This window comes from Leopardus geoffroyi, chromosome C2 (assembly GCF_018350155.1).
Source record: "Leopardus geoffroyi isolate Oge1 chromosome C2, O.geoffroyi_Oge1_pat1.0, whole genome shotgun sequence".
Lineage (NCBI taxonomy): Eukaryota > Metazoa > Chordata > Mammalia > Carnivora > Felidae > Leopardus > Leopardus geoffroyi.
The window spans coordinates 83,460,457-83,485,952 of NC_059333.1; the positions used below are offsets into that span (position 1 = coordinate 83,460,457).

General features: G+C 43.2%; 1 protein-coding gene across 8 annotated transcripts in view; it reads left to right on the forward strand.

Annotated features, from left to right (window-relative positions):
• The window catches only part of ABCC5 (ATP binding cassette subfamily C member 5), an 80,794-nt gene that overhangs the window by 17,780 nt on the left and 37,518 nt on the right, over window positions 1-25,496 (forward strand). For 2 of the 8 annotated variants that reach the window (XM_045502799.1, XM_045502800.1), the window contains exons 3-12: window positions 6,475-6,632; window positions 6,824-6,979; window positions 7,652-7,799; window positions 12,713-12,946; window positions 13,107-13,280; window positions 14,057-14,204; window positions 17,134-17,282; window positions 17,676-17,783; window positions 21,609-21,965; window positions 24,950-25,021. In XM_045502799.1, the coding sequence (XP_045358755.1) occupies window positions 6,475-6,632; window positions 6,824-6,979; window positions 7,652-7,799; window positions 12,713-12,946; window positions 13,107-13,280; window positions 14,057-14,204; window positions 17,134-17,282; window positions 17,676-17,783; window positions 21,609-21,965; window positions 24,950-25,021 (1,704 nt within the window). Of the gene's footprint in view, window positions 1-6,474; window positions 6,633-6,823; window positions 6,980-7,651; window positions 7,800-10,268; window positions 11,945-12,136; window positions 12,271-12,712; window positions 12,947-13,106; window positions 13,281-14,056; window positions 14,205-17,133; window positions 17,283-17,675; window positions 17,784-21,608; window positions 21,966-24,949; window positions 25,022-25,496 lie in introns of those variants that run through there. The other 6 variants (XM_045502802.1, XM_045502801.1, XM_045502805.1 and 3 more) reach the window with 6 other exon arrangements.

Sequence of the window (25,496 nt, forward strand, 5' to 3'; positions counted from 1 at the left end):
GGTAGGTGGGATAGAGGCAACTTTAGGTCAACAAAATAAAACTGAAATTACTAAAGCTAATAGTAGTGGGGGAAGAAGGTTCATCAAGAGGATGCAACTGCCAGTTGACCTGTGAACTGGACCCTTACAATTGGAAGCTCCTCACTCCCTCCCCCATCCTTGGAATCTGGCTTCCACTTGCCTTCCCCTCTCCCAGAAGCTTCCTGAGGAACACAGCCTTGAGATAATAATGTGTTGTTGAGACCATCTGGACTATATACATGACTGAACCTGGTTAGGGCTTCTATATAAATTTTTAAGACTCTGGCAGGTGGGTGTGGAAGATGTACTCATCTTGTCACTCAAGAAAAGTCTCATATGTAAATTTCCTTGCTTATCAAACCTGCCACCTACCAATCTGAGGTGGTTTGCCTCTTTCCTTGGTCTCTCCTTGCCCTGCATGTATGGGGGCCAGTTTACAAACCAACTGTTGGCAAGCCAGTCAGGAGACCAAAGAAATGGCCTTGGGAAAGAGGCATCCTCCTTGGGGGAAATCCCTGGTTGGCTATCTACATTGATGTGGGGAGTGGTGGCCTGTATGTTAGATGCTTGTGGACCACCATGTGAGTACTAGGACACCCTGAAAATGCTAGCAGGTCTGATACACATTTGAGAAACTACACATAGCACACTGTGCTCACTCTGCCCAGTGAGCATTCGTTGTGAGCTGGCCTCTAGTCTGGGCAGCTCTGCTGGCCACTGATGCCCTACTAACTAGAGGCTGAAGCTTGGATCAGAAAGTTGGGTAAGGGCTGAAGTTAGAGAAGGACATGCAGTTGTCCACTATTCAGTTTTGGGACTGGCAGACTAGGTGGGAGAGGAGGATAATAAGTAGGAGACCTTAGTCTCCATTTTGCCATTTTGCCATTTTGCCATTTTGCAAAGCTAGGAGGGTGTAGGCTTCTGTGGATTGAGGTCTGAGCACTTGTGACAAAGCCTGATTAGGACTCTAAGAGGTGGCTCAGTCGGTAGAGCATCTTACTCTTGATCCCAGGGTCCTCTTGATCCCAGAGTCTTGAGTTCAAGGCCCATGTTGGGCATGGAGCCTTCTTTAAAAAAAAAAAAAAAAAAATGGATCTAAGAGTTGTAATTGCTGGAAAGTGAAGAGAATGAAGGGGAGAATATTACGGTGATTGGCAGTGAAATAGACAAAATGCCCAAGGCTGTCCAACCCTTAATACAGAGGAAAGTTCCAAATAGCAATTACTCAAAAAACTCCTAAGAGAAAACTTGTACTCTCTCTGCCCCTTAACGTTATAAATTTTATCATGTCTTTGAAATGTAAACACCCCAGGAGATAACCAAAACACTGCCCACAGAGAGTGAATTTAAAAATAGGGAAAAAGAGGGGCGCCTGGGTGGCTCAGTCTGTTGAGTGTCTGACTTTGGCTCAGGTCGTGATCTCATGGATCATGGGTTTGAGCCCAATGTCAGGCTCTGTGCTGACAGCTCAGAGGCTGGAACCTGCTTTCAGGTTCTGGGTCTCCCTCTCTCCCTGCCCCTCTCCTGCTTGCGATCTGCCTCTTTCCCTCCCTCTCTCTCTCTCTCTCTCAAAAATAAATAAACATTAAAAAAAATTTTTTTTAAATAGGGAAAAAGAGGCTTTTCAAAATATCGACTGCTGTAGAAGCTCCCTTGCCTCAGAAAGCTTTGGCCATGGAGCGCCTGATGGCTCAGTCGATTAAGCATCCGATCTCGGGTCAGGTCATGATCTCGCGGTTCATGAGTTTGAGCTCCACACTGGGCTCTGCTGACAGCGTGGAGCCCACTTCGGATCCTCTGTACCCTTCTCTCTCTGCCCCTTCCTAGCTTGTGCTCATGCGTACTCTCTCTCTCTCTCTCTTTCTTTCTCTCAAAAATAAATAAACATTAAAAAAAAGAAGAAGAAGAAAAAAAAGCTTTGGCCGTGTGAGAAATACCTGATTCACAGCTAGAGTTTTGGAATGAAAGCTACAGGGTCTCTGTGTCTGCATGTTATGTAGGTCTATGGACATATATTATATATGTGGTGTTTTTCTACCTCCAGAGGGCATTGCCAAAATTACTATGTAAAAGAGTTCTATTTAATTGGCTTCAGGAAAAATAAATTTAAATATCAATAATATACTTCTGTAAAACTGAAAAAATTTTATTTCATCTGCTAAAAGGACAAAGTTTTCTTGAACTATTGGTCTGGTCTAGATGAGAGTGTGAAAGGTTTTCCTTTACCTTTTAAGTAATCTGCCTAGAAAACAAAGATTCTATGGTTTATGAAAATAATTTATTGCACCTTATGTTACCTTTATTTTAGAAAACTGAGTCTTCTCTATTAAAAGAGCTAAGTTTTTTACAACTCTGTAGCTTTCTGTATTAGCTTTTGAAGTCTTTAATTGTCACTTTGGCAAAATGGGTAACTAAGTATTGTTTCATGGTGGCTGTAATCTAATCAAGTGTTTTAAGCCTTTTGATATTTTTGACAAACTTCCCCCAAATCAAATTCTTCTTTTTAATTGTTTTTTTTTTTTTTAATGTTTATTTGTTTTTGAGAGACAGAGAAAGACAGAGTACAAGCAGGAGAGAGGCAGAGAGAGCAGGAGGCACAGAGTCTGATGTGGGGTTCAAACCCATGAACCGTGAGATCATGACCTGAGCCGAAGTTGGATGCTTAACTGAGTGAGCCACCCAGGTGCCCCACCCCAAATCTAATTCTAATAAAGTCTTGTTCACTTTGAACTAACTTTGGGATTTTTCAGAGGGTCCCTAGAAACATCTCAAAAGATGTATTCTCTGTACTTGTGAAAGGAAGACATTGAACTAATTAGGCTTAATTTGTTTGTTAAATTTCATGGGAAGCATTGTCAAATAAGAAGTGATGCTCAACTTTCTTTATGTTGTTCCAGAAATTGTACACAATTCCTAAAAATCTGATATGTCCTGGTTCAGTCATAATTCTAATTATTATTTTAAAAAGGATGTCACAGAAATAATAAAATTTCTTCCCCCAAGTTTTCACTTTTTCTTCTTTTCTAATACATGATAAAAAAATTTTTTTTTAGATTTTTTATTACATTTGTTTATTTTTGAGAGATAGAGAGACAGAGCACAAGTGGGGAGGGGCAGAAAGAGAAGGAGACAGAATCTGAAGGAGGCTCCAGGCTCTGAGCTGTCAGCACAGAGCCCGACGCAGGGCTCGAACTCACAAACTCTGAGATCATGACCTGAGCTGAAGTTGGACGCTCAACCGACTGAGCCACCCAGGCACCCCGCAAAAAATTTGTTTAATGTTTATTTAGTTTTGAGAGAGAGACAGACAGACACGGTCCGAGCAGCGAGGAACAGAGAAAAAGGGACACACAGAATCTGAAGCAGGCTCCAGGCTCCAGGCTCCATGCTGTCAACACAGAGCCTGATGCGGGGCTGAGACTCACGAGCCGCGAGATTGTGACCTGAGCCGAAGTCAAATGCTTAACAGACTGAGCCACCCAGGCGCCCCTCTAATATATGATTTTAAAACGTTCACAGTTTTACTCCAAGTTCTGCTATAGCCCCATCCCACAAATTTGGAAGTGCTATAATTTCTTAGCATTTTGTTCAGAATATTTACTAATTTCCATTTTATATATTTAACTCATATTATTTAGAAGTGTGTTGGGGTGCCTGGGTGGCTCAGTTGGTTAAGTGTCCAACTCTTGGTTTCGGCTTAGGTCATCATCTCACAATTTGTGGGTTCAAGCCCTGCATCGGTCGCCATGCTGACAGTGTGGAGCCTGCTTGGGATTCTTTCCCTCTCTCTCTGCCTCTCTCCTGCTTGCTCTCTATCTCTCTTTCCAGCTGTCTCTCTCTCTCTCAAAATAAATAAATAAACATAAAAAAAAAAAGAAGTGTGTTGCATGATTTCTAAATATTTGGAGATTCTCTTGTGTTCTTTGTTACTGAATTTGAACTGAATTCCAAAGTGGTCAATGTATATACACCATGTGATGTCAGTCTTTTGAAATTTGTTGAGGTTTGCTTTAGGGCCCAGCATGTAGTCCATTTTGGCAAATATCCAGTGTGCACTTGAAGTGGTATTATTTTAATTTTTATCTTCTTCTGAAGCTTTGGATATCCAACTAAGGCTGGTCCTCACAACATTCTATACCTATTCTGTACGTATTCCCAGTTTCTACTTCCTTATAGTAGGTGTGTTTGTATTTTTAGTATATCTTTCTCCTTTCTCAACCCAATGGCTTTCTTCTTGTTGTGGTTATAGGCAGCCTAAAAGTTAAAAACAAAAAAACAAAAAAACAAAAAACCTACCTTTGTTGTACTTAGTTTGTTATTAGTTTCCATAGTCCCTAACCACAAAATAAGTGTTCACCTAATACCTAAGTACTTTATAAAAGAGTTAATTCTGTGGCGCGTGGGTGGCTCAGTCGGTTAGGCATCCGACTTCGGCTCAGGTCATGATCTCATGTTCTGTGAGTTCGAGCTCCACATCGGGCTCTGTGCTTACAGCTCAGAGCCTGGAGCCTACTTTGGAATCTGTGTCTCCCTCTCTCTGTGCCTCTCCCCCATTCACGCTCTGCCTTTCTCATTCTTAAAAAATAAATAAACATTAAAAAAAATTTTTTTTAAGTTAATTCGTTTCTTGGTATTGATTCATTTATCATGTTAATGTTGTTATGTTCTTGAAACTGGTCTACCTTGCCTTTATCAAAAGGGAAAAAATGTGTTTCCCAGTTGGGAGGGCTGTGTACTTTCCCAATACTAAGCAGTACCTTATCTTATCTGAAGATGCATAACTGTGTTGTGAACTAAAGCTATTGTATTTGAGGAGAGAGCCACCTAGGCATCCAGGTAACCTCCATGCATGAATTCATCTACACCAACATTTGAGTGGCCTCTGTTCTGTGTGGAAAAGAAGTGGTGCATAAAAACGGAGACTGCTTTGTGTAAGACGGTGTGTTACATGCTGCACTACTTAACTTTTCTTGATTTGGGGATCTATTCTTTCTTGCTGTTTCATAACCATTGCTGGAAATATTTGTGACAGTGTGAGAAAAGGATGATGTGCTTATAATCCATATCTGAGGAAAATAACACCTCTCTTCTGCAACAGGAAAGTGTCAACTTTTAATTACTTTTAGACTAGACAAGGATACAGGTGTTCAAATTCTTGGCCCACCGTCTTCTGCCTCAGTCAGACTTTGAATTACATGCATTTCTGTTAATGTGATTAAGTGGTATTTATAAAAGCTTTGTGGTAAATATGGTTGGTTGACTTTGTATTTCAACTCATGGGACCCTCAGCCTCATGCTGCAGATATCTGGGTATTGGAGCTCTTAGCTGTGCAGCCAGGTGAGAGCCGCTATTCTGCTCTCCCTGCTGCTGATAAAGGAGAAAGGGGGGAGACACGTGTACATACTGGCTTTTCTGTGTGACAAAGGCTGTTTAATTGGGGATGATTGTGAAGTTCTTGTCATAGAAAATGGGCGATAGAATTTGCAGTTAGTAGTGAAATAACTGACTCTCAGTCCACATGGGAAAATGAGAGATAAAACATTTTGGTGATAAAAATATAAGTTTTAGGGACGCCCGGATGGCTCAGTCAGTTAAGCATCCAACTCTTGGTTTTGGCTCAGGTCATGATCCCCGAGATCGAGCCCTGCATCAGACTCTGTGCCGGGCATGGAGCCTGATTGGGAGTCTCTCTCTCCCTCTCTCTCTCTGCTCCTCTCCCCTGCTCATGCTCTCTCTCTCAAAAATAAATACAATACACTTTAAAATATATATAAATTTTAGAATATATAGCACAAAGAGTGAATCTTTTTTTTTTTTTTTAATTTTTTTTTTTTCAACGTTTATTTATTTTTGGGACAGAGAGAGACAGAGCATGAACGGGGGAGGGGCAGAGAGAGGGAGGGGCAGAGAGAGGGAGACACAGAATCGGAAACAGGCTCCAGGCTCTGAGCCATCAGCCCAGAGCCCGACGCGGGGCTCGAACTCACGGACCGCGAGATCGTGACCTGGCTGAAGTCGGACGCTTAACCGACTGCGCCACCCAGGCGCCCCAGAGTGAATCTTAATGTAAATGGTGGATCTTAGTCAATAGTAACATATCAATATTGTTTCATCAATTTTAATAAATGTACCACCCTAATGGAAGGATGTTACTAGTGGAGGAAACAGATGGGGAAGAGGTGGGAGATGAGGAGGTATGTGAGAACTCTCTGTATGTTTTGCTCAATTTTTCTGAACCTAAAAGTGCTCAAGAGTTTGGAAGTTCTATGTAACTGGTTTAATGTTCCTCAGCAAGTTCTTATCATACAAGTTAGTTTTAACCCTGAGTCTTGGGATTTCTCAGGTAAGACGAATCTGGTTTGCAGTTTGAGCTACTATGTCAGGTAGATTTGCCCCTCTGTTTTTGTAATGTTCATTAACTGTGCCCCTGCCTTCTCTATCTGTTAAAACAGTTGGAATGCCAAGATGCCTTGGAAACAGCAGCCCGAGCTGAGGGTCTTTCCCTGGATGCCTCCATGCATTCTCAGCTCAGAATCCTGGATGAGGAACATCCCAAAGGAAAGTACCATCACAGCTTAAGTGTTCTGAAGCCCATCCGGACCACTTCCAAGTAAGAGGCTCTGCCAGTTAATGACTTGTCTGTGAAGCACCAAAAGCATTTTTGAAAATTCGGGCTAAGATCAGACCATTTGGGAAGACCCATTTATAGTCAGGAACCGTTTGCTAAACAGCGTATTATAAATGCTGGCTAGCCTGTCTATGTGCACTGACAATTTTGTGCTTTGGGTTTTCTCTCCTTAGACACCAGCACCCAGTGGACAATGCTGGGCTCTTCTCCTGCATGACTTTTTCTTGGCTTTCTCCTCTGGCCCGTGTGGCCCACAGGAAGGGAGAGCTCTCAATGGAGGACGTGTGGTCTTTGTCCAAACACGAGTCTTCCGATGTGAACTGCAGAAGGTAGGCGTCTCTGGTCCACCCTGGTCTCCCACATACTGGGTGCGTAGGGCCTGAGCTAGGAGGGTGGGTACGGCAGTGTGATGCCCTCAGCTCTGTGTTCATTTAGGATCTGAGCTGTCCTCTGGAGGGAGGGTAGCCTTGGGATAACTTTCTCTTTGCTCTTCTGCTTTATCTCCTATTTCACCTTTAATCCTGTTTTAACCACGGGCTTTCTCTCTCTCTCTCAGCCCCGCTTCTCTTCCTGAGTCGACAGGGAAATTATGTTGCTGCCTTGTGACAGAATACATTTTTGTGGTAGCTGATTATCATGATTAAAATCTAGCTTACAACTTTACATTTGACTACAGGATTCTTCAGAAAGGGTTGGGGACCCTTGAGGAAGGAGCTCTTAGCCATGAGCAAATTCTGTTCAGGGATAATTTTTCTGGGGGGAAGGAAGGACTTGTTCTCATTATTTTCTATGTCATGAGGGGCTCCCTATACAGGGTAAATATGTAGTTACCTAGGAAGGGTATTTTTTTCCCAGAAGGTGAAGTCCGTGTACACAGTTTAAAGGAGAGGCTCGTGTGAGTGGTGTCAAAGCCTGGAGGCAAAAAGCAATGGCAGGAGGGAATCTAGGGAGTGTCTGTTCACCTGGGGAGATGTGTAACGAGGACATGTGCCCTTGTTAAGACTAGAGAGACTGTGGCAAGAAGAGCTGAATGAAGTTGGGCCAGACGCCGCTTCCCTCCGAAGGGTTGTGTGGATCTTCTGCCGCACCAGGCTCATCCTCTCCATCGTGTGCCTGATGATCACACAGCTGGCTGGCTTCAGTGGACCAGTAAGTTCTAACCATCCTTTCTGACAGTCTCCAGGGGCCCGGCCATGGCCAGCTCTAACACTCTTGTTCTGTTGCAGGGGTTGTGCTCACCTTTGGGCTAGTTAGCAGCCTTAGAGTTGCCTCTAGGTCTGTTGAAAGGGAACATTCGATTCTGGAGTGAATGGTGGCTTGTCAGCAGCTGGAAGGATGAGGGGCCATGTTGCCAGAGGAGAGCTGGACCTGGCTTGCTTTCCTGGGGCGGGTGAAAATGAATGATTCCAGCCCCGTGCAGGACTGTGCTTCTTTGCTGCGTGTCTACGTGAAATGACAGTCTTGGTTTGGGGAGATGGTGTCTCACGGTGCTGTGAGTGGGCGAGAGCGGCGTTGTGTGGCGTAGGTTGCTGAGCCAGTGCTGGAGTCACACCGAATGCCTGGAGGCAGGGTTGTCACGTGTTTGGCGGTTCCGTGGCAAATGAGCCCGAAGAAACTAGAGGAGCGTTGAGGTTTTTAGAGTCTGACCTGGAGTCTGCTGAGTTCTGGTGTATGGTGTGAACTGTGCTGTAGGTGTTGGGGTGGTAGCCATGGTTTTTTCCTAGTGTGTACTGAAGCAGGGTAGGTAAGAGAGTGATGTTCACGCTGTTCTCTGGACACCTGTTTCTTACACCTGCTGTGCTTCCTTACACTTGAGACTTTGATTAAATCTATTCTCTGCATATTTGCCTTGAGGCATCGGAGCAGTAGTGCTACTTATACTGTGCATTTTCCGTGTGTGGGTAAGCTGGAGGTTCATGGTTTTGGTAAGTATATGCCTAAGATGCATGGTGATTAGGTAAAACTAATTTGCAGTTTTTCTGTGTTTTTTTTTTTGTCATTATTGTTGTTTGTTTGTTTGTTTGTTTGTTTTTTTTAATGTTTGATGCCTTTTTAAAAGTTCTGATCTCTTTTCTGAAGCAGAGAACACTACTTTCCTGGTATTAGGTTTCTATATTAATTGACCAACTAACACACTTTTGTATAAGTTTTAAGTAAGAGAGACCATGTACCTGAATATTATGTTATTGACCAAAATGGCAAACATGTTCATAGGACCAGCTTCCCCCAAGAAGAGCTTCTGTCATTGTTTCACTACAGGGCTGGTGGCTGCTCTGGATCTTCTGTGGAATTCCTTGAGCTGGATAGCACAGTATACAGGCTTTCATGATTCCATTTGGCCAGTGCAAGAAGTTCATTGGCTCCCCCCCGTACAAAAAAAAAAAAAAAAAAAAAAAGAAAGAAAGAAAAAAGAAAAGAAAAGAAAGGAAGAAAGGGAAGAAATTCCATAGATTACTGCAATTTTAAGTTTTTATTTGGGGAAAAAAAAGCTACCTATGCATGTTCAGTTTGGGGCCTACAGTCACTCCCTTGAGCATCTGCATATTCCTTAATCTCTCTTTTAAGGCACTGGGTACTGGATTGCTAACTCTAGTAAACTCTTCTAGATGCCAGGGAACACTGAGAGCCTTCCTTTAATAGGAAAACTGCAGCACGCTTTTCCTTCTCTCTACCCCTCTTGGGGAAGAGCAACTTAAGGCCTGTGTTATTTCATGTGATTCCATCCTAGAACAATTGAGAAAGCAATGGTCCCACCCGTAGTCTATCTAAATGATAAAAAGATTTAAAACTATAAGCAAAGCAAACTTCTTTTTTTTTTTTTTTTTTGGAGCTCCAGTTCTTATCAATTTTTTTTTTAATTGGAAATTGAAGAATCAGGCTGGTTTTGAGATTAGTACTAGCAATGAGCATACCTTCTGTTCTGTGGATTTAAATCCTTTCGAAGAACATCCATTTTAGATTTTTGGACATTTTCTAATGTGGCACGACTTTCAAACTGGCTCAGTCTGTTCTTCTAGAAATCTATGTAAGAACTGACTCCCCATATATGGGGATATTTCTGATCTCCTCTCAGGCCTCACTGAACCTTGGTAGCCACATGCAGAATATATGAAACAATGAAGTTAATGTGTGTGTATGTTTTTTAACTAGCTGGACGTTTGTACATCGAGATGATCCAAGGTTTCAGTGATGCCGGTGGACCAGAGCTCTGTGCAGTGTCCAAAGGTCACAGTAGTGTTAACGGAGTAGCAGAACGTATATGGGTATGGTCCTGACCTAACATGAGTGGCCAGACTTGCTAAGGTCTTGCTAAAGTTGTGACCTCCTTGGATTCAAACAATTTAAAAAGACCAGGCCTGACCTATGATTTTTTTGTGTAAAGAATTAGCATCCACCCTGTAGATCTGCAAGAGAAGACTACCTCCTGCAGCACTACATCTCGGTGAATGCTAACTCTGCTCCAGGGCCTTTTGGGGAAAGGGCAGTGAATAGCCTCTAGAGAGGTAAGTTTCCCACCCTCCCCACCTCTCCCCAGCTGCAGCTTGCTTGGTGCTGTCAGGATCTGGATTTGGGGGGAGTCTCTCTGTAGTGGAACCAGTGACAGAAGCTGTTCTTTAGAATTTTCAGGATGGCTGTATTCTGCGGTCAGAATGAGAGAGTCAAGCTGGGCAGAATCTCTCGCCAAGAGTTCAGGTAAGGTAATGTTTATTCACTGGGAATGCTTTCCACAGCCAGACAGCTATTCTGACAATCTCAAGTTTTCCTCCCAGTTTGTTTGCATTTAAATGATAAGTTTGTAACTTTTTAAAACTAAATTTTGGTTGGATTTTTCATGAAAAACCTTTTTTTCTTTATCCCATGCAAAATGGTTTGAAATGTAATTGTTTTTTTTTTGTTGTTTTTTTTTTTTTAAACCCTGTGTGTTGGAAATTCTTTAATCTGCTGTTTCCTCTTTCCCCCCACCCTCTGAAAGTTTTACATAATGTAAGCCTTTATTATGTCTTTGACTTTCCCCCGGCTCCTCACCTCCGGGAGGTACTAATGCTATTGCCCGGTGCTGAGAGATGGCACTGTAAAGGTATGGGAAGGAAGGAACCCCAAACTACAACCTGCTGTCCTTTCACGCCTTCCTTTGGAGACTGTTCCATCAGTGCCGAGGTGTGTGAGAAAATGCTTTACTGCATCGCCATCTTACTGAGTTGCTTCACGTGAGGAAAAATGGGGTTTTGACCCTGCCACTCAGTGACTCAGTTCCACATTTTGGATTGCATACTGGAAAAGAAGCCAATCTTCTTGCTAGTAAACCAACAACCCAGCTGTATGCAGTGGTGACCCAAACAATGGATATAAACCTAAAAATCTGAGGGAGGGGAGAGGTGGAATACAATAGTGCTTGGAATCTGAAATCTCATTTATTTGATCAGGTTGTTTGCCGACACTTGACAGAAATCTGATTGGTGGGGATCTCTTAGGATCTAGTGGACATCTGGTATTAATTTCCTTTCAGGAAAAATGAGAAATGCCAGTTAACCAGAGAGCGTCTGGGTTCTGGAATTCAGTATTAGCCGCCTCAGGACAATTGTGTCTGGCCTCCATTTTTGTCTGTCATTCAGAGCTGGCTTCCATCTACAGTACCTTTTGCTATAAGGATCCGGGGTAGTTGGGTGGATGGGTTTCTCATTAATTTTTTTTTTCTTCCTTCAGGGTGGGGGATTGGTTTGGCTTTCTTTTGTCGTGGCTTGTTTTCTTTCATTTTTGGCAAGATCGATTTTAGCTGCAAGGACTTGAAAAGACTCTGAAGGATCCCACCAGTTTTTCCTTGAGGCCTAGATTTTTGTATTCTGTCCTGAACAGAAGTCATTCATCACAGCCTGCTGAACCAATAGCGCCAGTGATTTTAAGCAGAGTTACCTCTTTGGGGAGTTTTTAGTTTTTTGTTTTTTTGTTTTTTAATTCTCTTTCCTTAGCAGCAAGGTCTTATTCCTGGAGAATCTCCTCCACTGCAGCCTCCCTGCAGCTTCAGGAGCCTTAATCGATTAAGTGCTGTCAGCTTGATGTACTACTCCGGACTCTGGAAACAGATATCGGTTCTATTCTGTATTTCCACTGTGTGTAGCTAAAACAACAGTCGGAGGCCCGATGACCTGTTAGACGGCTAGCCTTGTATAACTCGACTCTGTATGTTCCCATGTATGTTACCGCAATGCTCCTCCTGTTGTACAGTGTCTGTGAGATGCTCTTTGAAGATGGTACTTTTTTTTTTTTCATTTTCAATAAAAGTACATTACCTCCCACTTCCTGGTATTTAATCCTGTTGCTGAATGTGCCTTGTGTGAGTGTGTGCTCCGGCGTTGCAGGACCTCAGAGCTGGAGGTGGCACTCGGTGGTTCTTGGGGGCTGGCTGCCTTCCCTCACTGCAGGTGGTGTTAGACATATACTGCCTGAGGTAACATGTTTTTGTTTTTGGGAGGGAGTGGGGAGTGGGGAGGGTCCGTGGGAGGGTTTCTGGATTTTGGATAGTCTGCTTTGTTTGCTGTCTTCTGTACTATTAAACTGCTGATGTTTATTTTCAGGAATGTTTTGCAAATGCACTTCTCACTCTTCCCCAGTCCAACTGTAGGTACACTGTTCCTTTTTATCAAATAAGCACGTTTGAAACGATCCAAAAAAAAAAAAAAAAAAGGTCTTAATTTCATTTAAAGAAATGTATCAGTGTGTGGAGATACTGGAGTAAGGTCAAATAGATACTTTTTAATGACCGTGTGTTTAGAATTAATTTCAGCTCATGGACAGGTTTATGTTACATTAGAAAGAGTAACGGTTTTGGTGGTGTCCTGAAGGAAGAAAATTTCAGATTAGACGTACCTCCTGCGAAATGCCCGAGTAAATACCCGCAGGCCACGTAGTCCGTAAGATTTGGTCCTTCAAGGTCTTTCTCTGCTTATGTACGTACGTACCACTGCACAGTGGAGCTGCTTCCTCTTTCTAACTTAACATAAAACTGTGGCGTGATGTGTGGGTGCTGTGGAGATGTTGACAGTGGGGTGTGTTTCTCCCTGTAGGCCTTCGTGGTGAAACACCTCTTGGAATACACCCAAGTCACAGACTCTAACCTCCGGTACAGCTTGCTCTTAGTCCTGGGCCTCCTCCTGACGGAAGTCGTGCGCTCCTGGTCACTTGCACTGACTTGGGCATTGAATTACCGAACTGGCGTCCGCTTGCGAGGGGCCATCCTAACCATGGCATTTAAGAAGATCCTTAAATTAAAGAACATTAAAGAGAAGTCCGTGGGGGAGGTGAGTACAGGGTGTTTGCTTCAGGGCAGAGGGAAAGCTCCCAGCTTGAGCTCTTTCTTTCCGTTGGATCTCTGCTTTGTCCTGCCTCTTCCTCCTGAGACGAGTGGCTGAGTGGCCAGCATCCTCGCGGGGTCCTCTCACTGCTCTCTATGTCTCGTAGCTCATCAACATGTGCTCCAATGACGGGCAGAGGATGTTTGAGGCAGCCGCCGTTGGCAGCTTGTTGGCTGGAGGACCCATTGTTGCCATCTTAGGCATGATTTATAATGTAATTATTCTAGGACCAACAGGCTTCCTAGGATCAGCTGTTTTTATCCTCTTTTACCCAGCAATGGTGAGTAAGACTCCTTCCCGTATTTTAGCAGCTTTTCCTTAAAATGAGTTATTTCCATTAGGTTTTATGTAGTAGGCACCACTGAGGCATCACATCTCTGACCGGAAATTTCCTAAAAGCAGGTACCTGGTTTGGAAAACTCTAAGGTGTCACTTGAATAAAGACTGTGGCTCTTAATGAGATTTAAGAAAGATAATCTGGGTGCCTGGGTGGCTCAGTCATTTACGCGTCTGACTCTTGGTTTCGGCTCAGGTCATGATCTCACGGTTCTTGAGTTTGAGCCCCCACATCAGGCTTTGCGCTGGCAGTGAGGAGTCTGCTTGGGATTCTCTCTCTCCTTCTCTCTCTGCCCCTCCTCTGCTCCTGCTCTCTCTGTCTTTCTCCTCAAAATAAATAAGTAAACTTAAAAAAAATTACAAAATAAAATAAAAAAGAGAATCTGAGTGAAGGAGGAGGCCTCCAGCTAACACGGGAGTGTTGAATCTCTTCATCTCGAGTTGATACTAACTGATATGGCTCTTCTGCTTCCCTTTGGTAGCATTCAATATCCGTGATTACCATGAGAACAAATACTTGTCTTAACTTCCTTCTAAAGATGTAAGAATTAAATAATATTTTATTCTAATTTAATAGATCACTTTTATTAAAAAGCAGTACACCTACCTGATGCTCATTTTATTTATAATAATCTTGAGCAGATTTATTTCCCAGAAAGGCTGGACGGTTCTTAAGTTTGAATAAGCCCTGACTTGGCACAACATTGCTTTTCCTTTCAGATGTTTGTATCCCGGATCACTGCATATTTCAGGAGAAAATGTGTGACCACCACTGATGAACGTGTCCAGAAGATGAATGAAGTCCTCACTTACATTAAATTTATTAAAATGTATGCCTGGGTCAAAGCATTTTCTCAAATTGTACAAAGTGAGTTTAAGATTTTATATGTGCGTTTGGTAGAAGGGCTTGAGTGTCTTAGCTTCCTGAGCACATTAGCTGCTAGGAATCCTAATGTCATAGGATCATAATATCTTATATTCTTATAATATCTCATGATCTTATATTGAAAGGGATCTTAGAGACTTGAACCCATAATCTCTTCTTACACAGGAGGAAATTAAGACCAGAAAATTGTGATTTTTCCCAAGATAACTAAGCTAGTTATGAGTAATTCATTCAGTTTCAAAGCCGCCTATCTATACTGTCGTCCTGCCCATTATTTTGTGGCCTAGCCATGAAGACATTACAGAAAACAGTATCAAGTGGCTATTGAGGGCTTCGCCCTCCCCTCCCCACCACAGGCGCATGTACACCACAGGTAGTAAGTGAAGTGTAAGATCCTGGGGGAGCAGGAGAAGTGCCAGGCGGGGGGTTAGGACAGCGGGGCTCTGGGTCTAGCTCAGCTCCTCACTCATCGTGGTTTTTGGTTTGTTGTTTTATTTTTATCTTTTCAAACAATTGACTTATGTTGAGTCACAAGGCCTGTCCTGGCCCTATCCTGGTTATCATGATCAGTAAATTCAACGCAGACAGAGACTTGTCTAATATTTAAATGCCAAATGATGGACCTTAAAAAAGATGATCTTTAGGGGCGCCTGGGTGACTTAGTTGGTTAAGCATCTAACTTCTGCTCAGGTCATGATCTCACGATTCATGAGTTTGAGCCCCACTTCGGGCTATGTGCTGACAGTGCAGAGCCTGCTTGGGATTCTCTCTCTCCCTCTCTCTCTGCCCTTCTCCTACTTGTGGGTGCTCTCTCTCTCTCTCAAAATAATAAACTTTTTTAAAAAGGTGACATTTAAGAAGGATATATTTAAAGGCACTTTGAAGTTGAAAAAAGAAGATATATTTACATTTAAACTTAATTTAAGTATAAAAAATGTGGGCTGTTAATTGACCAGCACCTCATAGTGAGCTCACCTGAATACATTACGGTTACAAAAGTTAATGCAATTTTAGGTTGAATAGAAATACAGTGTTCAGAGCAAGGAAGCTATTTTAGTTTTATTGCTTGGTTTCTCGATTAAATCTTCAGGAACATTGTGTCCAGTTCACACGCTTATTTCTCAGTGGTCATCAGGAGGAGGTGGCCACTCAGAGGTGTCCAGCAGTGGGTTAGGCAGCTTTGTTAAGTAGTGAATTCATTGCCAATAGAATGGAATAAATGGATGCTAACTGGATATCTGCCAAGCATGTTTTAGGCAAGGTGACTGCCCACGGTCCTTTCTGGCTCTCTCACTCTGTGGTTTCATAATTTTATTTCTGAGAGTCCACTCTTTCTTCAGCCCCTGACTCTGGTGTCTTTACCTGTGTGTGTTAGTTTGAAAAGAGCATTCTTGCTCATTATGGACTTAGTCAAGTTATACAGTAAATGTGAAAGCAATGAGTTAGATTTGTAAAAATATGACTTAGGAGCTAGCTCTGAGGATAGTTCGCAATGTCTTGGGCAGTGGTAATACCTTTAAGGTCCGTGCAAAGCTTCTCAGGATTGCTTATATGTTTTAAAAAAAATAGGGGTGCCTGGGTGGCTAAGTTGGTTAAGCATCCTACTCTTAATTTCGGCTCAGGTCTTGATCTCACGTCTCATGGGATTGAGCCCTGAGTCGAGCTTCATGCTGACAGCATGGAGCCTACTTGGGATTCTTTCTTTCTCCGTGTCACTCTACCCCTCCCCTGCTCGCATGCATGCACACTTTCTCCCTCTCTCTCTCTGTCTCAAAAATAAACATTAAAAAACCCTACGTACACAAAACGCACCACTTTGTTGTCATACTTCCTATTCCGTGGTCTTCAGTACTCTGGGGTTGCTCTGTTAATAAAGGTCGCAGTTTTGCAAATATTTAAGAAAAATCATTCTGCCTACCAAAGTTGTATTTCACTCACTTTCTCTCAATCATCCTCACTGCTTTTTGTGTGAAAGCCTTTACCCAGCACTGACATACAGTAGGCACTGTGGTAAACCTGAGTTCTTTTTTAATTCTCCATTACTGTGGTAGTCTTTTCTGTAATTACCTGGGCAGGAAATAAACAACACGCAGGTAAGCAAACAAAACTGCTGATTGCAGATGCAGTTAACTCTGCTCATTCCTTTTAGATGTAAGATGTTTGCAAGAAAAATCAGACTAAGGCAGAAGATGATCACTGCACTGATATGTAGGGACTGCTTTCTGTTAGATTTGTTCCTATGACTTGATCCCATTTCAGGCTTGTATACCAGCATTAATGGTAATAATTGATAGTCACATTGACCTAGGTTTTTATATTATAGGTGTTAAAGAGTTGGGTTTTTTTTTTTTTTAATGCTTATTTATTTATTTATTTATTTTTAAATGTTTATTTATTTTTGAAAGAGAGAGACAGAGCACAAGCAGGGGAGGGGCAGAGAGAGAGGGAGGAAGACACAGAATCCAAAGCAGGTTCCAGCCTCTGAGCTGTCAGCCCAGAGCCCAACATGGGGCTCAAACCCACAGACTGTGAGATCATGATCTGAGCCAAAGTCAGATGCTCAACTGACTGAGCCAGCCAGACACTCCTTAATGCTTGTTTATTTTTGAGAGAGAGGGAGAGAGAGAGCGCGCTCATGTGCATGCTAGTGGGGGAGGGGCAAGGAGAGAGGTGGGCAGAGGATCCGAAGCAGGCTCTGCCCAGACAGTAGACAACCCGATGCAGGTCTCGAGCTCATGAACGAACCATGAGACCGTGACCTCAGCGAAAGTTAGACACTTAACCAACTGAGCCACCCAGGCACCCCAAAGAGTTGTTTTAAACCCTGTGTGGCTGAAGACCTACCAAGTCTTTGGTGACAGAGGAGCAAATTGGCTGGCTTTTCAGCAATTGGCTTGCTTTTTATTCTTAGAAATCCGAGAGGAGGAACGTCGGATATTGGAAAAAGCTGGATACTTTCAGAGCATCACTGTTGGTGTAGCTCCCATTGTGATGGTGATTGCCAGCGTGGTGACATTCTCTGTTCACATGACCCTTGGCTTTGACCTGACGGCAGCACAGGTCGGTGAGCCCTCAGGGCTTGGGAAAATTTTAGAAATACCACATATAGAGATACTCTGGTCCTCTTGTTTCTGGATTTGGAGGTGCCCCCAATAATCAGAAGGTATTTTTTCTTTTATGTGATTAAGCTGAGAAGTAAGAAGAGTAAAGACTCAGGTCTAAGCACAAATAAAGTTATGGGTTATTTTTAAGTCAACCCAACTTCAGATTTAATTGTGAAAATACAGATCATCCTTTGGTTCAGATTTACTGAGAATTTTAATTGAAGGTCTCGTAAAAGCTCTACCTTTAAAAAAAGCATATGTGACTCATACCAACTTGACAGTCAAGTTTCAGCCTCCTTTAAACCTGAAAGGAAAGTGATGATGTCTTGTTATTTTTTCCTGTTTTCAGGCTTTCACAGTGGTGACCGTCTTCAATTCCATGACTTTTGCTTTGAAAGTAACACCATTCTCTGTAAAATCCCTCTCGGAAGCATCGGTTGCTGTTGACAGATTTAAGGTGAGTGGCTCCCTTCCCCTCCTCCATGTCAGGAGCCATCCCTGGCAAAGCTCACCGCTGCCTTTATTCCAGTGGGCCACACAAGACTGGCTGCACTTGGTTTTTCACCTTTTGGCAAGTTGGTAAGAAAGAGGGTAGTGGAGGAGAGTGAATTAAGGGACGAGACTAGTTACCTTTTCAAGTGAACGTGAAATTTACCTTTTATTGATGACCCACCTAGTTCTGGGCTCCCAGGATTTGTGTTCCCCTTCAGAGCTGAGCCTTTCTTCCTGGCCCTTATATGGGTATATGTCGTAACTTCCTAGGCCTTTCAGTGATTCATACCTGGAAGATCAGAAATGTTATGTGACTGTCAGCTTTTCTTCACCTCAGTCTAGCGCCTACCTCTACCAAAATGCTGTTGTCATTTTGTTTGGTCAATACGCTAAGCCTTTTTTTGATACGTTTTTTCCCTGCCCTGTAGTTGCCACTCATGATGCAGGGAATGCAGTGATATGAAAATAGTCATAAAATGAGACCACGTTGCAAAGTGCAACTAAGGAGATAGCAGGGTTTTTCTGGGGGTGGTTAGTTGATCATGCCTCAGTTGTGTTCTTTGTGCCTTCAGAATAATACAAAGAGATGAGATATGTTGAGGAGGGTAGAGGGATATTTGAAAATCATGGTTAATACTTTTTTAAAAAGGAACAGCACCTGTGTGGGCTGCAATTCCTTGACAATGCCCCTGCGTGGAGTAGCTTCTGGACTCCTGCTAAGCCTTCTTGGCTAGTGAGAACAATGCAAAAGCAATGTTTGTTGCTTGAAGGTTTGGGGCTCAGATGTTTGAGGCATTGATATCCTCACCTTAGATATTCAGGAGAAAACAAATTTGGCATGATGGAGAATATGAAGAATGGAATATAGCTTTCTGTGATTTATTTATATCCTATTTGTTTACAGTTAACAAGGCGAATTTTGTTTGGGCAAGAAAGCCAGTCCTCAAGAATGCATCCCCAGCTCTGTGCCCTCCCTCATTCCAGCCTGGCTACTAGAAGGCTAAGAGCCAGAGCTATATAAAAGAAATGGTCTAATTATAATCATAGCTTTATTTTGTCCAATTTACAGTATCTAGTCTTGGAAGAAAGTAAATGTTTTGACCATAAGTTTGTCCCTCTGTCCTTGTTAGTGTATGGATTTGGTAGCATCTTGGATGAAAGAATAAGAGTTTATAGTATAGGTTTGTCCTCCCCATGTTTTTCAAGAGCTTTCTTGTCTTCATTTACTGGTGAGGACTTGGTATTAGCAGGTGGCTTTTCACATCATAGCTCCTTCCTCTATCCAGGGAACTTCAGAGTTAATAATAGAAGCAAAATCACTCACAGCTGTATTATATGCCCCATGAGACTTCAGTTCCATTCTGTCTTATTCTTCTTAGCAGTCTCCTCCAGCCCCTCCTCTCTCTCACCCTCCCCTTACCCCTCCTTCTCCTCCTTCCAGGAGGATGATAACATGTAGAAAGGCAGTAAGAAGCCACCCTGTGACTTTTCTGATAAGATAGTCATCAGTATAGGGTTGCCAGTTTTAGCAAATGAAAAGACAAGACACCCAGTTAGTTAATAACTGCATGGGACATGCTTATACTATAAAATTACTCAATGGTTGTATAGGTCAAAATTTAACTAGGTGTCCTATATTTTATCTGGCGACCCTCTGTCCCCTCTTCTGCTCAATAGATACATTCCAAGTGAATGAGCGTTGTGTTTTGATACTGTCCTATGATAAAGTTGAGGTTTATGGGTTTGGTGTTTTGTTTTGTTTTGTTTTTTTAATGTTTATTTATTTTGAGAGAGAGCACATGTGCAAGGGAGGGGCAGAGGGAGAAGGAGAGAATCCCAAGGAGGCTCCGCTCCTGCAGCACAGACCCCAACACCAGGTTTGATCTCATGAACTGTGAGATCATGACCTGAGCTGAAATCAAGAGTCAGACGTTCAACTGACTGAGCCACCCAGGCACCCCGAGGTCTATGGTTTATGTACCTCTAAGAGTCTGTTGTCCTGGTAGGTGCCAGTTCAGATAGATATAAATTCAAGTGTTATGAGGCCCTTGTGTGCCTCAGCATGTCTCAGGAGGAGGCAGGCTGCAGGGAGCCCATGGGAAGATGTGGGGAAGGAGCTGTGCAAACTAGAGGCAAAGGCTTATTTTTTTAATCGTCCTTTGAGGCCTGAAAGAGCCTTTTAATATTTCCTTAGGGGAGAGCAATGGTGGGAGATCTGTCAGCATATGGGTGTACTCTGTGAAGGTGGTCAAGATATTTGGCATCTTGTTCTTAGTTCAGTCTTTCTAGAAGGCTCTGAACAAATGAAACCAACAGCTGTTTTTGGAAATTAAACCTAAGGTTGATCAAGAGTGAAGACTATCGAGGATATTTAGAACCATGACACTTCTGGGGAAGATTGGAGATTAGGAATGGATAGGAGGTGTTGGAATCAAAGGAAGGAAAAGAGGAAGCTACACGTTTAAGATCCAGGGGAAAAGGCTCACTCTAAGGGAAGGGGATTATATGTTACATTTAATAACACCGGCAAAAGGGTGCCTGGGTAGCTCGGTTAATTAAGCATCTGACTCTTGATTTCAGCTCAGTTCATATGATCTCACAGCTTTGTGAGTTTGACCCTGCATTGAGCTCTGTGCTGACAGTGTGGAGCCTGCTTGGGATTCTCCCTCTCTCTCTGCCCCTCCCCCCACTCTTTCTCTGTCTCTTTCAAAATAAATTAATTAATTAAAAAAAATACCCACAAACTTTAAAATAGTTGGGGGTTCTCAGTAAATAAGCAGAATCCTGACCCTGAGAGTCACCTTTTTCTCTAAAGGTGCTTTCTTTCTTTGTAATGTTTAACCTTTTTTTATTAAAAAAATTATTTTTATCATATTGGAAATCCAACTGGGATAGCATTCTGTGATCTCCAGTTTAAGAGAGCTGTCAGAAGTGGATTCAAAATCATGGGCACATATAAGGTTTATTGCAGTTAGTATTTTGAATTTAATTTCAAAAACACTCAGCTTTTCAATCATTCCTCTTCTCTTCCCCTAGCATAACTCAGAGGGTCTCTGGGAATAAGTGGGAGGAAAATCTTGTTGTTTCCCAAGGATGTTTCTGAGGGAGGAGATAGCCTTGACTTCCTCCCAAGTCTGTTCCTTTAGTTGTTTGAATCCTCTCAAGTTTCTAGGCAGGATTTTGAAGACATGAGAACTTGTTGCCAGGAAGAGGCATTCTGCCTGTGATATAGGCTTAGGTACTCCCTTCCGACCCATCAAGCTAGGCGTGGTCGTGATCTCAGCTCCCTCTTCCCGCCAGACATGAGCCATGTTGTAGGTGAGGGAAGAACATAGGCTTTGAGGTTCCACAGGAGTGTTCTGGAAGGGAAACAGAGTGATGAGGGTCTGTCTGTTCAGGAGAGAAGCATGCCCTTTGGTTTTTCTGCTTGCATTTTACTACCTGCTGTTTGGCAAGTCATGGGTGAGAACGAGGGGCTGTAGACAGGTTAGTTAATTGTGTTTTGGCCACGATAGATTGGTAGAAAGGAAAAGGTAGGTTAGGATGTGATTGGCAGTGTGGAGCGCTGGGCCATTGAGACGGCTGCTGTCCCTTCTGAGGGTGTCCCCACACCCCTGTGACCTCTCGATGGGCCTGAGGCTGGGCTACACTAATGAGCTACCTTTTGCCCTTCAGCTTCCTTCCACTGTATAGCCTGATGTGTTTTGCTACGTGAGTGTGCGCCCTAGGCTTGTCCCCCTGGTCTTGATCCAGTGTCTCATCTTTGCACCTCTCTCACAACTCCTATCAGAGTTTGTTTCTGATGGAAGAGGTTCACATGATAAAGAAAAAACCAGCCAGCCCTCACATCAAGATAGAGGTGAGAAATGCCACCTTGGCATGGGACTCCTCCCACTGCAGTGTCCAGAACTCACCCAAGCTGACCCCCAAAACGAAAAAAGACAAGAGGGCTGCCAGGGGCAAGAAAGAGAAGGTGAGACAGCTGCAGCGCACTGAGCAGCAGGCGGTACTGGCAGAGCAGAAAGGCCACCTCCTCCTGGACAGCGACGAGAGGCCCAGTCCTGAGGAGGAGGAGGGCAAGCACATCCACCTGGGGATCCTCCGCTTGCAGAGGACCCTGTACAACATCGACCTGGAGATCGAAGAGGTAAGCCCTCCGCCTCCCCCGTTCCCCACCTGCGCTCCATCCATCTGCAGGTGTCTGCGGGTGTCTCTTCCGGCCGGAGTAGGCAGCTGCTTTCCTTATAGCAAAGTCCTCTGTGGCTGGGGACTCATTTTGAGCTAAAGAGCAAATCTGGCCAGCTCCAACTCTACAAAGGCATATTTAGGTATCTAACAATAGAAATTAATATCAACTGATCTCATGAGATGCTCATTTTACAAGCAAGGAAATGAAGCATTCAAGTGGATTTTCCAAGATCTTGCTCTGAATAGATTCTAGTTGTTAGAGTTGTGTGTGAGCTGTAATAATTATTTCTGGTTATTATGTCTCTGGGTGAGCTTCTCATTACCACCAAGCTGTGCATGGCACAGAACCTGGCCCATAGGAAGAACTCTCAGTGCTACTATTAGTGACAAATCTATTGTAATTTTTTATCTATTTGTATACCCTTACGGAAGTATAATTAACAGCCAATGTTAAATTAGTTTCAGGCGTACAACGTATTGATTCTGTAATTGTTTATTTTTAATGTAAATGAAGGATCATTATGGTGTATGATGTCACAGCCCAGGTAGCACAGGACTAGAGTCTCTCAGAGCGGTTCCTGCACAGAGTGGCTGGAACAGACTCCACTTCAGGGCTCTGCAAATACAGTCTATGACTGGTTCCCACCAGCACCATATTGAAGGGTGAACCATTTAGAGGGTCTGAGATGTGTGTGTGTGTGTGTGTGTGTGTGTGTGTGTGTGTGTGTGTGTGTATGTACATACATATATATACACATACATACATTCGTCAGCCATTTTTTTGAGTGCCAGCCTTCTGCCAGACACTGTTGTGGGGCTGGGGCTATAGCAGTGGAAAACCAAACCAACAAAAGTCCCTGTGCTCTTGGAGCTTATGTTTTAGTGGGCAAAGACAGATAATAAACAAGTAAGATATATGGTATATCAGGTGGTGATAAAGGCTGTGTGAGGAAGATTGTGAATGCTGGGGCCTGGAGCAGGTGTGGTTACGATTTTAACAGCCTGCCTGAGGGAAGGCCTCATTTAAAAACTAATATATGAGCAAAAGGCAGGAGGGAGGTTACGGACTGAGCCATATGGATATCTGGAGGAAGAAGAACATTCCAGGCAGAAGGAACAGAAGCACAAAGTTCCTGAGTCTGCAGTGTACTGAGTGGCACAGGAGAAAATAGTAGATGCTGAGGGCAGAGAGGCAGCTGGGGTGTCTGAGCCTCCTTACAGGACTTTGGCTTTACTCTGAGTGGGAGAGAATCCATTGGAGGCTTTGGAGAAGAATGATATGATCTGACTCATGTATGAAAAGAAATATTTTAGCCTCTGGAGTCAAGAGTGTGTAGGGAAACAAGAAAGGAGACCAGTTAACCCAGAAGTGTCTCTTGGACCAGGGGTGGTGGTGAGACTTTACCTACATAACTGGAGGTGGGGAGCAGTGGGTTTTAATGCAGTGTGTATCAAAGTCAGCCACCGACTAACGTATGCTACACAGACCCAGAGATAAACTCTGAGAACAAAAAGCTCCCAGCTCTTGAAAGATATAAACAAGAGCAGGAGATGGTCCTTAGTGAAAACATCTGAAACCACCAGTGTAGTTTATCACTGGAGGCCACTGACATCAGTTCTTTACTTCAGTTAACTCTTGACAACAGACTTCTCACTTAATAATGATTTTGATTAGTGCGGCAGCTCTGTTACATTTCCCAACAGCCCTATTAGAGGATTACTCCTCATATTCAGCTGAAATGTACTCTTCTACTTTCTTTTGATCTTCATTCTGCCCTTTTAGAGCCCACATTCACATGACAGACCTTTAGCTATTTGGAGAGGGATACCTTAATTCTTCCAGCCCCCCTCTTCAGGGAGGGGAAGGGAAGTTAATGTTTGCCTGCACCCCGGGCGTGCACTTCCTTGTTGATATCTCTGTTAGTCGCCATTTAGTCTTGGGAACAGGGTTTTGTTTGCATAAACCTAAATGACTTGAGCAGAGATTGAGCCCGTGACTTGGTCTCCTCATGACCACTAGGCTGTAATCTTTCAAACTCCAGGACAGCGTCAAAAACTTTGTCCAACATACTTTGTCCGAGACAAAGATACTTTGGTTGTGCAAAGTACTTGGTTCTACAAAGTTAACGCCTTTCCTCCAGTTGCTCAAAGCCTAGTGAGAGACAGACGGTGTTAGTGTAAGTAACCAGACGTCGATCACACACTTGGCAGGTTCTAATGGAGCTGGGGTTCACAGTGAGACCTGTCTGCCTCCAGAATCCCTGTTCTTCTACATACCACTCTTCTTTCCTTTGCTGCGAGGCTTGGCTAAATAAGTGACCTTTTCAAAATCACCAGTCTGCCCTTGAAAACTTTTAGCACCACCTGTCAAGAGAACTCATTATTTTGCCTGAGGATATTCAGTTCATCACAGGCTTTTTTTCCCCCATTTTTAAGTGGGATTGATGGTATCAATATTCTTGGAAATGTTTTGTAGAAAAATGGAAACAACAGTGCACATAGTTTTTATTGGAAATAATTTATAGACCCTAGAGGAAAAAAATCGTATAAAATGAAAATCAACAAAATAATTTTTTAAGAGTCCTGCCCTTATTTCCAAAAACAACAGCAAAAATAATCAAAAAACATGGGTTGCCAAAAAAAGTAGGAAAGAGACTGAGCCTTTCTAAAAGTGATGTGGGAGACCTTCATGTGTGCGGCATATTTAATTTTTCTAAAAGGCTTACACATCTGTTACCTCCGTGTATCCCCACAGAAACCCTAGGAAGTAGGTGGCTGACAGGGAGGAAACAGAGGTAAGTGACATGCAGAGTCATCAGGATGATAGTTCCCATATTGTTGGCCTGTCGTTAATGTCTTTTTCCTTGAAGAAATCAGCAGTCCCTAGAGATAAGTGGTCAGTGGCCCTGTAATGACCCTCCTTTCTCTGTGTGCTTTGTGCAGGGTAAACTGGTTGGAATCTGTGGCAGTGTGGGAAGTGGAAAAACCTCTCTCATTTCAGCAATTTTAGGCCAGGTAATATTTTGTTATTGTCCTTGGCATTTTCTGCTTCTTTCTCTGGAATTGGCTTAACAAGAGTCTTGGGGAAAATGAACTACTTTTCTTGAAGAGAGGAAAGGCAGAAACAAAATGAACCCTTGGTCTGTGTTATGCCCTCTGCCCCCACCCCCACATTTCCACCCCTTAATGGTGTTGCATCGGGAAGCGGGCTCAGTGCACGCCTGACGAATGACTGGTTGGTGTCTAGCTGGAGTCCTCTATTTCTCCTGCCTTCTTTTACTCGGCATGTATTTATTAAGTGGCATATGATGCCAGATGGTGTGTTGGGAGATGTCAGATATAAGAGGTGAACAAACCGAATACTGTCCACAAGCTGAAGAAGCTGGGCGGACCAGCCTTACCGGACTCCCTGTCAGAGAGATTGATATCAGGATTTGATCTAGAAGCAAAGCCACACTCCTTTTTCAACCTAACTGTGGAAAGAATTATG